Raw genomic sequence first — 19,164 nt, 5'->3', positions numbered from 1 at the left:
CTCTCTTTCAGGCAGGAGGTCTGCACAGGTGTCATTGGCAAAATAGTGTTCTTTGTTCATTCTGCTTTATCAGTAGATATAATTTTTGGAAGATCTGAAATTAAAAAGATGAGGTGCAAAACATCACAGTCCTGGCAATGATGATGAGGTGTATCAGTAAACGATGCATTTCCAGTGGTTTGTATAAATGAGTGCTGTCCAAAGTCATTTTTATGTGTGATTTTTTCTGATATTTGGATAATGTGACTGTTGTTTCAGAGGAATGATAAGGTTTTAGTGGTAATTTTCAAAATGTAACATTTACAGTTTGACATTGTTTATTGTAAGTGTTTTCTCTTGTGATAAAATAATTCAATAAATCTTACAACAAATTAAGATGCCTGCTGAAGCAAACACAATATGTTTGATTTCGGACTATTTTTAATCTTCACCCCAGGATTAGTAATTCAGTAAATCCAGTGAAAGTCAGGACCATAAGAATCCCCAGAGATCCACGAGATAAAGTTATTACGAAATGACATCGAAGGATTAAAATATTATTTAGTAGAGAGAAATGTTCTTATTTTATAGCAGTTGTTTCTGTACCTGAGCTCCTCTCCTGAGTGATCAGTCCCCCCACCCTATCTCTAAGGGAGCAGTCCAGCCGGGAGGGAAACCTAGCCTGGCCGCTCAGTATCCGGGATCTTATTCTCTGGTCATGACCCCAAAGCCTGCGACCATAGGTGAGAGAGGAACAAGATCGACTGGAGAATGGAGAGCTTCGCTCTGGCAGCCCAGCCTTTTATTCAAGACACACTGGAACAGCGACCAGACATGTCTAGAAATCACCATAAAAATAAATGAACAGGACCAGTGATAAAGGGCAGCTCAAGGAGTCCAACATGCACTAGGAACAAGTTCACAAACACAACCAAGCTTCCTGTGCACCCACCTCACAGGGACCAGGACAGCCTTTAGCAACGGGCCCTTTACCAGAGCACTTCCTGCTGGTAGAAATCGTGAGGAACCCACGAATGCCTTCTCCAAATCCACAAAGTACACACAAAGACTGGTTGGGCAAACTCCCAGGAAACCCCAGCACCCCAAGAGGTATAGAGCTGGTCCAGCGTTCCACCTTAAGGATGAAAGTCAGCATTGTTCCTCCTGGTTCGACTATTGGACTAATCTCCACTTCAAGTCCCCTGGCATAGACTTTCCTTGCAAGGAGGCTGGGAGGGAGTCTCCCATAACTATTCACAAATAATTTACACTTTTTGTTACAAGTTTACATTGTGATATGTACATTTATTGCCACACTAAATCATTCTGATAATGATGAAATATCTGAGTTTTTTAAAATCACCCTAACAAATAAATAGAAATAAAAGTAAGAAAGAAAAAGAAACAGGTGGGAGATTTTTCTGTGTGGCGTGAGAGGTGAGAAACTGGTAGCCCTATTTACATAGAACAAATATTTTATTTAGAAAATGGCGTTTAATAATCAATATTTAGATCACGTCGAATTGAGACAGGCAAGGATAGAATCATCGACTCAGAATACATTTCTTGATGACTATCTTTACTAGGCCCTATAAAACCACTACAATTCCAGAACTTCTGAATAGTTATTGCATGGAGACTGCTTTATCTACATTACAGTGAAGAGAAGAAAAAAAACCATTGGACCCTAAACTTTTGAACCATAGTGTTGCATTTCTTTTTTTTCTGATGTGGTACAAAATGGGTTGGCGCTCCACAATGTTTCTCCTTGTTTTGTTGTGTATAAAACCTGTTGTGTTAAATATCTTCATTTGATATGCGAATAGATGACGAGTATCCAATAGCAGTGGCCCTGGGGTTCGTAAGAGATGAAACAAAGCATCAGACGTGGATCATCGCATATCAAAGCCATTTTGTCAGGCTGAAATATTTACTTGGTCACAGGCGTCCTGTCAAATAAAAGCACAAAGGGTCAGCGAATAAACTGATGCCAAAACAGCTGTCTGTCAGAGATACAGAATGACGTCGCGTTTTTTGTCACATGACATGTACTGTATGGTAACTATCGCATGTGCCATCTCTGCTTCCTGCAGACTGGGCTTATTATCTGAATATAGAGGCTGGCATACAAACAACACCCGCGATTAATGTTGCTGTGTATAAAAGACAATAAGCTTAATTAATTTTATGGACCGTACACAAATTCAGTACATCATTATATGGAAGTAAATGATCAGGTGGTGAAAACTGTGCTAATCAACTGTATAATTAGATTTTCCCCATTCGTATTCTTTTATCTCTGGTCCATGTCAGATATATATTGAGACATAAATGGTAAATGAGACTTTCTGAGAACTATCACGCAGGAAGGTAAATATGGCCTGAGTTAACACAATATGGAAATAATACCACAATGTTGTGTGTTTGGCTTCCAGGACAAAATTGCAGTTTAATTTAGACACAAACAGTGAATACATTCCTTCTAGAGAGAACAGGAGCTGACTGCTTTCCAGACGGTACTAAAGACTCCTCATTGAGGAAGAGGGAATGAATTACTTCATTAGACCTACCTGTCCCTTCACCAACCACCAAATACACGTAGCATCATTTTGGGGTTTCGCAGTTTAGTCAATACCAAGTCAGTATGTTTTTTTTTATTTATAATCATAATTTATTGGGAGGCTTTAGTCTGTGGTCTGGGTTAACAAGGATTGTGTTAGCCATCGTATTGATGCATGCTGAATTACACAGCTTTGATCTTCGTGGTGTACATTACTAGCTGTTTATTAGTACTTAAAACGCATATTGATGCTTTATTTTATGTGACCATATTCCAGATCCATTACACTTAACATGGGTCAAACATAACTATCAGAAACAGCTATCTTTAATGGAAGGCCAGTATTTCTGCCGGACACCAGCACTATTTTTATTAGTTATTTGTGCTTTATAGAATTTTGTTTTGAATGGCCTCAGACTCAGTTCTATTGGACACATGGATTTATGTCAGGTAGCTCTGCCACATCTTTCATTTCCATTCAGAAATAGAAAGTGTTATCAAACATCACTAGCACCACCAAGCATCGGTGGTCACTAAAAATACAGTCTCTATCAGTGTGATGTTTGACACCAGATCAGATTCACCAACTTCTCTAGGATGAGAGGCAACTCCCATTCTCTGGCCAGAAATGACTGATCCAATAAATGCCTGTCTCCTATATCTGAATGCAAAGAGGAAAAGAGTCCAGTGATTAAGAATGCTTCCATAAGACAGGTTCAAAATAGAATTCGAAGCAGAACGTTTTAATGTCTTGGGAAGTGAAAAGGAAAAGGCAGGTAAGAAGAGGAGGAGACGGAGGAGAAGGAGGAGAGAGAGGTGTTGTGTCATGGAATTCGTTCAGGGGGTGAGCAGGCAGAGTGAGGGGGTACTGCCTTTGGACAGAACTGATCAGACTCCAGCAGACGCTGCAAGACATATAATGTAAGACAAAACCTTCCAAATCTGTCCTTCAGTGGCTGTCTTTGTCTAGATCTGGTCTGTTTTTTACCTCTTCTTCAGTGATGGCTGGGGTAATGTACTATTATCATTCTGTCTAATAAAAGGAATGCAATGTAGATTAGAATGCGTATAAATGCTAAATACATTATATATACTTAATCCTTTATACTCTAAAATGGTGAATTATAGCAATTTGAAATATACATATGAAACAAAATATAATTAAGAAGGACTTTATTTAAGATTCCAGTAATTATCTGTTACAGTTACTATGCGAGCATGTCCCTTGATGAAGCTAGAGTGTCTGGACAGAAATAACCCAAAATCAATTCCAGAAATAGGTTTTCTATTGTTGTACTGGGTAATGCATTCTCTCAATATATCCAGCATGTTGTAAATCTTGCATAAAATTTACTTACAGGCTGTAAAAGCCAGCAAGGATTGTTAAGTTTTGTCTAATAGCTGGTTTAATATGTTTAATTACAGAATGGCATTGATATTATCAGCATTAGTAAAATAGCAATTATTAGAAAATAAAAAATTGCCAATACAAGTAATGGTTTAAGATGGATGAGGCAAAGCCAAATGCTAAAACTAGTATTTGAGAGAGTTATCTAAATAAAAGTGTGTGCCCCTGTACTACTGTTTTAGCCACTGGTTTGATAGGTGGCCAGCATGTGTGTCAATAGTAGAGATTTGTCATATGATCTCTTGGTGATGAGACCTGACTCGTTAAACAGTGGACACCACCTCTCTCGGCTCTCTCTCTCTGTGTGTCTTCACAGTCCTGTCGTCCCACCACCGAGCACTGACAGTTTGCACAGATACCCACTTTAGCCAAAGGGTTTTATAACCTTCTCGCAACGTTCACTCAAAAAGCTTTCAGTTTGTCAGAGTGCTCTGGATATAATTCATGTGGTTGGTGTGTTTTGATGTTAATTATTAGCAGATTAGTAGAATTTTATCTTAAAAGTAAATTAAAATGATTAAAGCATGTAATGTGTTTTAACTAACCCAGCTACCAATGTTCTACTGTGGCTTGTCTTGTTATGTTTTTATTAAAATATGAAGACAAGTGTATGGTTAATAAACTAACAGAAGATGTTGCTTAGCTTAGTTTAAATATTATTGCTGAAATTCCAGTGTGTAAAATGATATAATACCAAAATTGCTTGATAATGCTATTTTATGCTTAGTTATTGTGAGGTGACCTGTTTAAAATTTAAGGTGCACGTGGATGCCCATGTAGCATTAGGTTATCAGTGTAATGAATCTGGTCAATTTCTAAATAATTTGTTTTGTATTGTATTTATTTAATTCCATTCCTATATAACTCTTATGCCATTTTCTATTTTCTTGTTCTAATTTGTCTTTCATAGGACTAAGATGGAGTGAGGGCACAGTCAGTGAGACAGCGGAAAAGCCAACTCTAAATGTAAACATAACACTTTTGCATTTTGCTGCCCCAGAAAGAAGGGTGTCAAAAGGGGTCAGAAGGTTCATGCTGGTTAGCTGTGGTACGGCTTCTCAAAGACAGATTTTAGGAAGAGAATGAGATTGTACTTTGTTGCACTAATTTACAAAGTCTGAACAGATTTCCACTGATTCTGAGGGGAAGAATATTCATTTTTTAATACCACGTGACTGATTTAAGCTACAACAGAATTTCAGAAGTATGTGACTAAGTCAAACTTGGAAACAATGGAGCATCTTCCACAGACGAAAGGAAAGGGGGTCTTGATGTTTGCCCAGAGGCGCCAAAGGATGGATGAGCTTTCCGCAGAACAAGAGGAAATGAGAGCGAAAAGGCATACCAGTGGATGCAGTTTTTGAGCCAGAAGGTGAAACTGTAAAGTCTCCTTCCGCTGGAAGAAGCCTAAGCCCCACAAGATATCTATTCTAAGGCAACAAATAACAGTATCAAGATCATCCATTTCAGCAACAGATGCTACACACAATCTGCAAATGGTTTGAATGGTCTGGATTCATATCAAAAGGTTCGACTGTTTCCAGATCCCTTGTCTCCAAACAGAACTACTAAGCCCTTTCTGGGTGGTCACAATCAAGGACAGAAAAACTTTTTTCACCAGTAAGCAGTGTCTCAAGCTCCAACATCTAAGAAACCTGAAAATATATTCAAGGTTCCTGTTCCAGTAAACACAACCCCACAGGTTTGGTCCCCAACATCAGACATAATTAGTATGCCACGTGGATGAACGATTGCATATACCTGCAATTAAAACAGGGATCTTGCCAGAAGCTAAAAGAAGAGGAGTGAAGTCAGACTCCAAAGAGATGCCTCTGCTTCAGAAAAAAGGAGAGATCAGAAGTCCTTAACAGAGTCATTTCCAGAAGAAGATTTTTTCAAGTCTGGGTGCAGCGTGCAATTTAGTGCAAGCTCCAAAGATCAAACAGAAAAATCCTCCACCTGTCCTGCGCTCCAAACCTGCCATAAACCTAGCTCACCTCCTTGGTCTGCAGAGCGTCGTCCCATGAATCAGAGTCCCTTGTCCCAGCTATGGGGGGAACACCCTGGTGCAGGCAGTACCCCAACAAACTCCACCAAAGCAGTCTCCTGAAAAGCCTGGCTTCCATTGTCATCTCAGCCAATACCACAGGAGCCACCACCTGCTTGGGTTCCAGATCTGCCTCAACCATCCTGGACTCAGACAGAATGCGCGACACCAGATTCACTTCGTGGCTGGTCCCTCCTCCCAGTCTAAAACATCACGGGTTAGATCAAGGATCGTGAACTCGTTGCTTCCTGCCCACCCCAACACCTGAGCACATGCTTTCCAGGATCTAAGGCTCCATCATCTTCTCCTCTAAAGGGTATTCATCAGATGCAGGTGCTTCTGAAGGACTGAACTTAAAGGAAAAAGAGCTGAACTGTTTGCTCAAGACAGTCCCGTATGGAAAAATTTGTGGTCGACGGTATGAGACTGTGAGAGCCAACAAACCTAGACCTCATCGCCACACATTTTCGATGCGCAAGCACTTGAAATACTCTTCTAATGTCCGTGCCCCCCACCTCCAGTCTCCTATAATCCCATTTTATCCCCTTTTATCCCCTTTGCAGCAGTTAAGCAACCCTCCTGCAACTAGTCCAAAATTAAGTCTAAAGCAAACAAGGAGAAGAAGAATCCCACCCAAGCATCTCAATGTTTCTGATGTCAGTGAAACATCAGCCCTACCAGTTGAATTCCTGCTTTTCATACTCACAACCCACTCCAGAGGCCAAGGGAAGCCCTACAGAGTCTAAACAAACTTCGTTTTAAACCCCTACCAGTTTCCAGTCCCTTGCTTATGAGCCCTCTACAGCATTCTCCCCCTCCCCAAATAGCTTGCAGTCAGTTGGCAAAATCCATCTAAAGGCACTGGAGAGGTGGGTCCTTACCCATTTGTTCATCTACAGTCCACATCAAACGAAGCAACCCATTGTTCCAAAAAGTTACATGGGAAAAAACTACTTACATGCATGATGGCCTCAGAAACAAAGGCATCTCAAACTTCCTTCCTCCTGATATCTCTGGGGGCAATGTCTGTAGGGTCTTCTTTACCCGGTGCATAATGAAAATGCTTCACGATGTGCATTACCAGTGGCTCCAAAACCAAAGTTTTCAGCCAAAATGTCAAACACTGGAGGCAAGAAATGGAAACAGTAATTTTGCAATAGTAATTGAATAGTACATTCAAAACAATATGTCTGGGCAGATCTGTGCAAAGTGCTGTTTTTGCTGTTTTGTTAAGAAAAGTTTTATTTTATAGTACAATCAACTCTAAATTCATAACCCTTTAAATGGCTCAAGATTAGAATTTCAAACAATATATACTAGTTGTACTGTAGCATTCATAAATTAGATGGATTTATTTTATTAGTTTCAGTTTTACTTGTGATATGTTTCATATTAATAATACAACAATTTTACCACATTATGCCAAGTGTCCTACAAAACAACGTATTTTAAGACTTTTTGTGGACATTTGAAGTCAATCTAATAATGCAAATTGAGAATTCTTTGTGTTTATATATATAGTTTCAAATTAAAATAGTTATGCATTCAGCAGACACTGCTGTTCAGATACAGTGAACAAAAAATGGGTGTACAATGAATACTTTAGCACATTTTATTTGTTAATCTGGATATTATTATTATGAATTAAGTTACTTCCTGTTGTTTCCTCTTGTCATTTCAAAACTATTGTACTTCCTAGTTTATTCTGTTTTAATATAATGTTTCCACTGGCCTTGTTTCACTTAATGCTTTCTGTGCACTTCTCTTTGCTTTCCAGTGCTTTCTCATCCTCTCTAATTGCTTGCCAAATGTTTCCCAGTGTTCTCTTTCTGGAATTTCCGTCATGTTACTCTCTTGCTTTCTATCCGGTTATGGTCTGCAAAGATCAGTCCACAAATGAAAAAAAGCATAATATTTTCCTTCAGTGTATTAAAAATACACGCACTATACTGGGTCAACAAATATACATAATTTAAAACAAACCTAAATGATAGATTTCCCCATTGATATAGCATTATTTTGAACAGTGTTATATTCTGTCTGATTCATTTTGTTCTTTACAGGTTGTTGGTATACTATGGGTAGCTTGCAGTGGGCTGTGGCTCTGGTTTTCTAAACCTGCACATAACTCATTTTAAAAATAGCTCTTGCTCCGCTGTGTTTGAAACACACAAACCTCTATTAAGACACCTCACTTACTTAGCCATCTGATCTTACTCGGTCTTCCTTAGCTAGTCAGGTGCCTCTAACCAGTGGTAAGTGTTAACTTATCTCACCCCCAACTCAACACCAAACAGACTTTTAATGACGACACTGCAGTGCAAATGACTCAAGAACTTAAGAACTCTATGATTTGACCTCATTTTCCTCTTCAATTAAGTTCCCACACCTTCCTGGAACTGAGAGAGTATAAAAATTACTTTTTAGACAAAATTGTTTAAACTCAGTCTTTCTTGGCAATCAATGTGCAAGCTCACGATGAAATGCTTTGTTCTTTAATGGAGAGTGCTTGCTTCAATCTGTGGGTGAAATACACGAATAAAGGATTTTTACGTCAGAAGAATGCATATCGTTGTTGCCATGTGGAAAATGGCCAATAACTCAGGGAATGAGAAGAGGGTACACTCACTGGAGTGGTACCTTTTGACAGTTTTTGCACCCTTATTTTTGAGAGTCTAGCATCTCCTGTTTCATCACACAGACGCCACTGATAATCCACAACTCAGCAATCATGCCACTATACAAAAACTTTCTGCCACTAAACTGTAAGAACCAAACACTTTTCTATGCCTCCACTCAATAACGCCAGAACAGTTTAGATCCGAAATGATTGATTTGATCAAATGATTGATTTTATCCGCATATGAATTCTTCAGTAGTCTGTATTTTTGTAAATATGGGCCCTGGAAAAGAATAAATCAGTTTATTGTGCATTGGCTATACAGTAGGTAATTCCAGGTGACAACAGACACGTTTGTCACTTCTGCTGGCTGTATATTACTATGTCATGTCACTCTTTTCTTTAGACTTTGGCTGACTCTGAGACACTTGCATGGTATTCTCCTGCTCTTTCTCTAACAAAAAAATCATTTATCACAAAATGTGATTTAACTGTCAGGGAATTACACTGAAAAAAATAATTAAGGAATTCTTTTAAGGAAAGTGGTTGCAAATCATGTTTTGCTTTCCTTAAAAAAAAAGACCTTAAAAACTGCCTTAAACCTACACCAACACTATAAGCATTATAGCACTAGCAAAAACATTTTTGGTAACTTTCAAGGAAGATAATGTGAATACTTTGATGTTCTTCTTTAGTAATTGATTGAGCAGACTTGTTGGAAATTTATATCCCAAACCTTTTAGAATATCTTTTATGTAAAGAGTAATTGTTTTTAGGGTCTTAGAGGGTGTACTACTCACTTATTGTACATTGAATATGTATCTATCTATATGTTTACCAGGCAATCTCTAACTTTCATGCCTTCAGAGACTCAGTAAGCTTGAAAAGTGCACCCACTCCAAAAAATATTTTGACAGTATCTAAATATGACCCAGAATTAATCCGCTGCCAACCAACCCTGACCTCCCTCAACCAAAAATTAGCATCGCCTTTAATAGCATTTACACACACAGTCCAGAAGAGGGCAGTCAAAACGCATGCTTTCATTTATTTGTTTGCTGTGAAAAGCGCTGTAAGAAATACAGAAGTAACAATAGTTGGTTTTTTGCTACAAACTAAAATTTGTGATTATTAACTTGTGCATAATTGATCTTCTTTGTCTGTGTAGGCATTCAGCAAGAGCCGGGTCATGGACTTCCCCAGAGACTGTCCTCCGTGTCTCCCGCCCCTGTGTCCACTCCGGTGTCTATTCAACACGTCAGTCACTGAACAGGCAATATTCATGGGTGGAACAGCCCCCAAGAAACGCTCTCCTCTGTAGATGAAGTTCCTCAAAGCCTCTTTGGTCCTGATGAGTCCAAAATTTCAGCTACTCCTAGAAAATCATTACCACAAACACCGGCAGAATGGAGGAAAGACTTTCTACGAGGCTGTTGGTGGCCCGCAGGAGATGGAGCCTGTAACAGCTGTTACATCCCCAACCAACAGCTTTTCTTCAGTGCCGAAAGAAGCAGTATCCGGGCCTCCTTCCGTCCCGCGCAGCCTCTGGTGACCAGCGGCAGGTACAGCAGGGGTACTTCTCTGCCCACAAATTTCACACTTCACTCAAACTGTCCGCAACTGCATAGAGTCAGTTGGAAACTGTAATTAAATATTCAGAGTGATCAAATTAAATTATAGTATATCATGGTGTATGAATATTACAAAAAAGGGCTGTTAAAAAATGTTCAGGTTAAAGTTTAGTGGTGCATACATTATGTCATAATTTTATATTATGTTATAATATTCTAGCATTTAAAGTAGACTATCATTTAAAAGTTTGGGATCAGCTGATTTTCTTTAGTCTTAGGTTAGGTTAGGTTAGGGTCTTAAAACAACTTGACTGACCTCAAACCTTTGAATAGTAGTGTATATTGATACAATAGATTTAAATCAATGCTGTTCTTTTTAACTTTTCATTCATCAAAGAATCCTGAAGAAATTATGATAGTTAACAAAGAAATTAAAAAGTAAATTACAGTGATATTTCACAATATTGCTGTTTTTTTCTGTATTTTGATCAAATAAATACAGCTTTGATGAGCAGAAGAGACCTTACATTACAAAAAATTTAATATTTTATAAAATAAATCTAATATATTAATACTATTAAATAACCTTAAGAAGTTTAAATCATCTTGCTTTGCGCTTAGATCACTTTTTTGAGATTATTTGTGAGTGCACGCATAGTGTATTTATATATATATATATAACATATATAACATATTTTACATTATATATGAGAAAAAGAATGTCTAGGGAGCCTTAGATTAGATTAGTTTTAATTATATAACAAAGTACAATTAATCTCTTTAGTCATTTCAATGATTATTCTGAACTACTGATGCAATATATATCACCCATTAAAACATGGCCAAGTAATGTCAAGTTTTCCAGAATAACATTTAAATGTCTTTTTTCATGAATCACCAACTTTCATGTCTAGCGTCATATAAGTACAATGCTTTCACTGTGTTGTTCTTAATCTTTGATCATATCTCTGATAGTTTTTGTGTTTAACTTGCGTGCTTATATAATAGTTTCTGGTTGATTTGAAGACATATTGAGATATTTGATTGTGCAGATCTTCATCATGGATAGGCTGCAGATCATAGAAAAATGCATCAATGCCTGTGAAAATGTTATGTGTAATTTGAAATGCCAAAATGAAATATTTCATTTTCATGTTAAAATTTATTTGTAACTTCATCCAAATATGCACATTGTTTAAAGGATCTTGTTTTAGAAAACCGTAATGTACACAATGATACTTTTAAAATCCGAACTGATCACAAACGATCTGAATGTATCAACCTGTTCAATAAATAGAGTTTGACAATGACCAAAAATGCTGTTATGTTCCATTTTCAAAGTTGCTACTATAACATTTGATTCTATCAGATCTTTTTACAGACGATAAAATAGTAAAATAGATCGGACCTTATTGGATTTTCTCTGGAGCAGGCAAACATCTCAGTGCTGAGTCCTATAAGGTGATGTGTTATGTAACAATGCAGTATCAGGATCTTCATACTTCTGGAAGGCCTGCTATAAATGACAATCAAGAAACTCCCAGCCTCTGGAGCTAACAATTACACAGACTAAAACCCCCATCACCTTTTGCACACACACACAAAAAGTGACTTTGTACACTTTATTCCCATGCATACAGTTCTCCTCCCTTCCCCTCCATACCGACTTATACCATTGTGAGAGGTTTGAGTGCTGAACACAGCTAAAATTAGCCTATTGATGTAAGCTGGCGTTCCACTAACACCCTGCACACACCCCCACCCCCAGTGCAAGTCAAGAACAGAGTACCAGACAAAGACAAATCAGGCCGGATCGATCTACCTAAAGTGACCCTCTTCCTTTGTACAGGTAGAACTCAAGACACACGCAGATCCAACAGGTAAGAAGACGGCCTTCCTTGAGAGACTGTGTGCAGTGTGGACATAATGATAACGGACATGTGTTATAACGCTGCTGGGGTTGTGTTTTGTGGACGGTTCTGACACTTAAACCGCGGTAACAAAACATAGAGAGAGATGTATCTTACACGGCTTTCTTAGAAGACTGATGTTGGATAAGTGTGCACATGATAATAGAACGAACTAAAACGGAAGCCCTAACAAATGAACAGACATGTTTAGGAATTGCTTTCTGAATCGTAAAACCGCATGACATATTACTTAATTTTCTGAGCATCACAGCAATATAAAGCATGCAAATAGAAATATATATATGTATTAGTAGTTTTACATGCACCAATCAGTTTAAGCACCCTGCTGCTCACAAAGAGAGAATTCTGAGATTGATCTTTTTAAACTTTTCAATGCGAGCAGCAAGTAAGGAATTGAATGGCAAGGCCTTTGCAAAGTGTGCCAAGAAAGTTTCTTTTGGCTTTGATCAGTGTCTGTAACCCAGTCTACCCCCTGGACACAATGTTCAGTCACCAGCTCATGCATAACCGTGATTTATATCACTTCATGACATATGACATCTTGCTCTGTTTAAAGCGCTGGCTTGTGTTCAGGTAAGTTTCACCTCTGCACTTTAATGAGAGTTATACCTATACTATATAAAACTATATACCTATACTATATAGCCACCCTCAACAGATTTACACAGAATTCCTAAATGAGAAAAAAATTAATATAGAATACATAAATAAAAGAAAAATATTTATACGCAAAATGTATTTTATTTCAGTTGAATTCATCGCATGTAATAAAACCATAAAACATGTAGTTATAACTATAAACAAATCAATCTATATCCTTATTGTATAATTTTTTCAGCCTTTTCATCACATTATCCTCTAAATTGAATTTAGATACTTCTACTACACGTATCTGTGTCCTTTATGTATTGCAGCACTACTGGGATTCTCTTTTAAACCAACATGTCACAGTTCAGCACTCTTTCAGTGCGTGAGAGGAAGAAGCAGGCAGCTGCCCTTTGCCACGAGGTCCATGGTGGCGCCAACGGTATAACCTTCTACCAAAACCTGCTCTCAGATCAGCACTGAACGAATACAGAGCACAGCACTGAACCTAGCTGCCAATCACAGACAGAAACACCAACGTTTAGAATGTGGTTCAGGGCCACTGCCTCGTTCTGGCCATAAATAATGCTCTGCTGCCTGTAGCAGTGGATTCACTCTGTCATTGTCACAGGCTATTTCTGCAAAGGCTAAAGTTGGGAGGATGGGGTAGGACAGCTGTGCTGGAGCCGAAATGAGAACAGAATAAAGACCGCGGAGAACAAAAGGAGAGAGAAAATCCTGAACCTTTACAGTTCTCACGTTATATCGTCACAAGTACAATTTGATTAACGCTAGACATTTCATATCGCTACATCAACAGTAAAAAAATAATGACAGGCAAAAGGAACGCTTTCTATTTAAATGATCAAGTTATGTTTGGAATCATTGTGAAATGTTCAGGATAACATCATCAGTATGGCTGAAAAGCTCCTGCTGCAGCGGCATGGCATGCACCTTATATGATTTCCTTTAATAAAACTTTTCATAACCATCAAATCTAACCTTTTAATAATGAATTCACCAGTTTCCATTAAGGTTGAATGATCTTTCATGTGACTTTTCATAGAATGTGTGGATCTAACATCCAGAGTACAACCTTATGTATTTTATTTTATTTTTTCATATCATGATATATTGTTTGAATAAATGACACCTACATATGCCGATATAAAATATGCACAAATACGGATCATATGAAGCGTCTAAATGTTCACTTCATAATAACTTTCATATTAGTATTAACAAACATTATTACACGATATATCGTCATCATTAAATATCAATAGTCACGAGCCACGATATTACTATGCAAATTATGCAAAGCATCGCCCAAGGTTTTATAAATGGACCTGTTAAATTATTTTGTAATAACAAAAAAATCGTGTGATAATAATGCAGGTTTTACTATGGACCTGGGAAAGAAACTTTCCACTCCAAAGGACATCATGCTGGAGGAGCTGTCTCTCTTGTCAAACCGAGGGTCACGTCTTTTTAAGATGAGACAGCGGAGATCAGAGAAATACACGTTTGAAAGCATTCAGAATGAAGCCAATGCCATGTTTAACGTAAGTAGCATCTGCACTGACTTGAACCCGCATCCACAACAGAAGTCTTTTTGTTTGTATCGCATCAAAGATGCAAATGTGACACATATTGTGGCACGAATAATACCCATCGTTTCTAACTTATCTGACGTGAGCTCAGATATCCAACTTGATGTTGATCTTGTCACCAACTATTCTGTTATATAATTGTGACTTGCTGCTATGTGTGTGGTTACTTTGTGAAGCAAACATGTGCTCGGCTGAATGAATGGCAGCCACACATGGAAGATAGCAAATGCCACGTGCCCTTGTCCTTCCCAGTGTGCCTTCTTTAGGGTCAGCGCTGAAATGCGCGCCCACGACAACTCACTTCATTTATCACCGTTCAAGTGTCCGAGTGTACGCTCGTTCTCCGCTGTGTACCGAAATGCATTTCTACATAAGCGACAGCTTGTTAATATATTTCAACCTAAAGGATTTATAACGTACACTGTAACTATATACAACTGTAAAAGTGTACGTGATGAAACGAATATGCAAGAAACCACCGTATCTCTTGAATAGAGCAAGTCAATTATTTTAAATCGATCACAAATTACGTTTTAATCATTAAAAAAGAACGGCAGAGCTGTGGCACTACAGTAGTGAACGTGCTCTTGAAATAATGATTTCGTTCAAGGACATGGTCTGACATCTGGACGGATCGACATCCTAACCATTTTGTTAGGTGTTGGTGTTGACCCTAATCCTGTTGACCTTCTTTTGGTTTAATATTTTTAACGTGGAGTGATAGAACGGACTACTTTAAACACAGAAGTGCACTTTGTGGGAATCAAGCAATGTGTGAAAAGAGATTAATGTGAGTCAGACGCGGCTCAGTTTACCCCCCCTCTGCCTTATTGGAGAATATATTGTGCTTTCTCCGCATCAGTTTAACAGTGGAGCTTTCAGGCCACTTTGTTCACAATCTGAAATCATTCATAAAATAGTTTGTAGTTTTTATTTTTACGCTTTGTCACGCACGCGCAACGAGGCCGTAGGTGTGTCAAAGTTGTAACTGACATTTCATTTTAGAACGAAAATCAAGCCAATGAAGAAAACTCAGCGAATAAAGGAGTTGGGTCAAAAACGCCCCCAAACACGCCGGATCCCAGAAACCCAGCAAACCCTCAGGACATTGCACCAGGTATGTCAGAATCAACGCTGATTATACTACACAAAAAAATGACATTGAAACTATTTTCACTAAGAAATTGCTATTAAATGAATCGCCATTAAATAATTGCAAAGAAACATGAAGTAAAATATTGTTTTAGAACTACTTTTATTCCAAAACTGCTTGATTTTAAGAGTTTGAATAGCGTGGTTTATATAGATTCTTAACGCGTGTCAATGGTGGCTGAGTCAGGAGGATTGCACTGCTCATGCGTTACTCTTGTTATCCACCCCGTCGAGCTTGTAAGATGCTTACAAAGCCTCTTGTATCATCTGTGAAAGAGTAAGTGCGGTGGAGTCAGAGAGATTGAAGAGAGAATATGATAGCGACAGCACATGCCACCCCCAACTCACCTTCTATTTCTGGCTGGGTGAATCACTCTGAGTGACTTTAAATGGGTTAAAAAGGTCCTGTATGTGTTTGCTTTCTTTCTGTCAATGTTCAATAAATGCATGCTGATTTTGATAATCATGAAACATATGCAGCAAACTGTTGTTTTTCGCAGGATATGGAGGTCCACTGGCAAACATTCCTCCAGAGAGGTTCAACGCCACAGCTATGCCAAAATCCTATCACTCCCCCTGGGAAGAGGCCATCATCAATGACCCCACGCTGGCCGACACACTTAAAATTCAGCTGCCAGTGCCTGAGCCTAAGACAGAAACTACCTGACTACAAAAAGCTTTAATAGGTATTGCATTTTTCTTAATGTCGAATGTTGCAACCTGAAACCGGTATATTTGGTTTCATTTAATTTTAGGAAAATCAAATACAACGTATTTTCACATAAACTAACGATAGTTAGCATGGTTACCATTTTTGACGCATAGTGAACTGTTACTCTATTGCACAAAGTGGATATATTCAGTCCTGCAATAATGTATCTGCACAACACAGCACCATCATGAGGAGATAAACAGGTGGTGCAGGCTCAGTCTCCATATAACCAATAATTCATACGTCAATACCTGAGTTATTTCAATGAACTTTGATTACTGAAATTGGCATTGATAAAAATGTACAAAATAAAAAAGAATAAAACAGCATTTTTTAAAAAAAGTTTTTTTAAAGGTTTGTTTTAAAAAGTCATCATATTTGACATTAAAAGCTGTTTAATGACGCATGTGTGTGTTTGTTTATGCCAAATGCCAATATGTTTCCAAAAGGATAGTAAAACCTGACATTTTTGGCATTGTGTGGAAAAGAACAGAAACCAATACAAAATACATAAGCGAATCGATCTCTGTTTCTTAGGGTGGCTACACCATTTGGGGGGTTCGAAAAAGCCCCACGAGGGATTACTTTTAAGCTTCCAGAAGTGGACTTGAATGCTCCTCGGTACCCTGAGCTCCAGGATGCTGCCGCCAAGCGACCCACTTTCAACAGGACTGCCCAGGGCTGGATCTCCGACGGCACGCCTCTCATTCTACCCACTGTCTCTTTGGAGCCTTTCGAGATCCCTGAGTCTGACGATCTGTAATACAGATTCAAGCCCTTCTCTTTCCCAATCCCAATGAGCCTGACTGAGGTATAGGGTGTGTGTAGATGTCTAGTTTGTGTGCTGGTATTCTTTGTATTCTTTGAAGTGAGTTTTGAGCTGCCGTTCTTGGGACAGCAGTTACCACGTATCATTTTTGTAAGGAATGCCTCAAAACTGAATTTTATTTAACAAAAACACACAAGGAAGCATTAATAATTGTCATCAGAATGAAACATTTTGTTGAAATCCATGTAACACATTATGCTACATGTGTTTAGTTATATCACCTATCTTTATTTATTGATCAATGCGTTTTTGCCTTTGTACAACTTGCAAAACAATACATATATAAAAGTATAAAAATATACATTGTACTATGAGTACATTCATTCATACATTCAGGATATTGCAGTTATTTTCACTAACATTATGCATGATTATACTGTGAAACATTACCAGTTTTCTCAGACATTTTCGTTCGTTAGCATCAATTCATTTTTGATAACTTTTTTGTGGTGAAATATTTTGCACTCTTCTATTCTAAGGACGCTCACAAAGCTTACAGTATAACCGTAAAAATCAATCGTTTAAAATTCTGAAATCACAAATTGATCAGGGATAGATCAATAGTGAAAAAAGCCATGTAAATATAATGTGCTGAATGCCTGAAATCTCGTTTGTACTGTAAAAAAAAATAGAATTAATATATATTTCTGAAAATTTGTTTTGTGAAATTGTATTTCTGCTGATGTTTATCATTATATTCACAGTGTTAGACCTTTTGTAGTTTCAAAATATAGTGTACACACGTTGTCGAAATAAAATCCATATTTATTTCAAACTTCTGCCGTTGGTGATTTATTAAATTTGTATCGTTTTGATAGATGGCCAGTGCTAATAATGTTCGAATGGAGTTTTCACAGCATATATCTGCGTAGTAAATCATCATCATCCAGAAACAACCCAGGCTCGTTGGAAAAACGTGCCTCTACGCATATTTCTGCAACTTTTACTGCACGTACTTTCAAAGTGAAATGTCCAGAGTGGCGCCAAAACACACGTTTAACAGCTGACTGCGGCACATTTATATAAGGATGGTACAGTATTGCAGTGTTTTTATAATTCTGCTCGAGGTACGTTTTGGACGTTCAGAATTAAATATCCAGTGAGCGTCACTAAAGATTAATGCTCTATCGTGTTGTAAATATCCCAAACCTAAACGTAGCTTTAACCTATGTTTTTTCCAGTTTTGCAGAAATGCACGTAGAGGCAAGTATTTCCAACGAGCCTAGGTCGTCTCTGGAAGAATCTGAGGCACAGCACACAGACATATCCTCTGACACTGACTATATTTACAGGAGTCATAAGTAGCCTTGAATTTGACACTCTCTGTGCTACAGTTACAGTAAACACAAAGACTTCCAGACAGTCAGCAAATGCTTCCTTCGAGCTCGGCAGTAAAATGTGCACGGAAAAACATTAGCTATTTTACAGTAAAATACTTAAAGGCCATTGAATAATAAATAGCTACCTCTAACACCGTGAACAGCAAACAAAACTGATACTTCTTTATTTTAACGTGGTCTTATAACACGTTAGAAGTATTTAAAATGGTAACAACACTAATGTGTGCACATTTAAATGTAACCAACCATAAACCAAACCCTAACTCAGCAGCTTTAAATACATTTATTCATTATTTTATATTATATTTGTTTATATTTTATATTAACGTAAAGAGTATCCTTTATTTGCTATCCCAACCTCATTTATGCATTATTTTGTTGATTTGAAAACTAAATAATAGCCCCATCTATAAACTTCTGGCATGCGCTCTTGTCTGATAGCATGACTGCACAAACACTACTTGCAGTGACTGATACATTTATTTTAAAGCTGATGAAATGCTGTTGTGGTCAGGTTGTGCACGCGGCCTGGTTTCATCTTGTTATTCACACAACAAATTATCCACCTCGTAAAATACCTACGAATATTAAGTAAAAAGCTTATTCCTTGAAGATATACTCAGTATCATAAATATCAAAATTTAATTTTTGATTAATAACATGCAATGCTAAAAACTTCATTTTGACAACTTTAAAGGCGGTTTTCTCTATATTTATTTATTTTTTTTTTGTACCTTGATCCCTTTCAGTTATTGTCCCATCCTAACAACTACATATCAACAGAAAGCTTGTTCATCCAACAGGCGATGTATAAATC

At 37.8% G+C, this 19,164-nt stretch overlaps 1 protein-coding gene and 1 pseudogene across 1 annotated transcript; both read left to right on the top strand.

Moving 5' to 3' along the window:
- Positions 1 to 5,166: 5,166 nt before the first annotated feature.
- On the top strand, positions 5,167 to 6,583 carry LOC122342937 (annotated as a pseudogene).
- A 5,434-nt stretch (positions 6,584 to 12,017) lies between these two features.
- myoz2b (myozenin 2b) lies at positions 12,018 to 17,786 on the top strand. The gene is given in 7 exon segments (XM_043250189.1): positions 12,018 to 12,065; positions 13,031 to 13,143; positions 14,100 to 14,266; positions 15,320 to 15,431; positions 15,967 to 16,130; positions 16,133 to 16,152; positions 16,716 to 17,786. Coding segments are annotated over 6 exon segments (774 nt in total). The 5' UTR covers positions 12,018 to 12,065; positions 13,031 to 13,058; the 3' UTR covers positions 16,942 to 17,786.
- The last annotated feature ends 1,378 nt before the right edge of the window (positions 17,787 to 19,164 follow it).

This window comes from Puntigrus tetrazona, chromosome 1 (genome assembly GCF_018831695.1).
Source record: "Puntigrus tetrazona isolate hp1 chromosome 1, ASM1883169v1, whole genome shotgun sequence".
In the NCBI taxonomy this organism is placed as follows: domain Eukaryota; kingdom Metazoa; phylum Chordata; class Actinopteri; order Cypriniformes; family Cyprinidae; genus Puntigrus; species Puntigrus tetrazona.
Note: the sequence above shows the minus strand (reverse complement) of the source record. Positions and strands in the feature narration are given on the sequence as shown.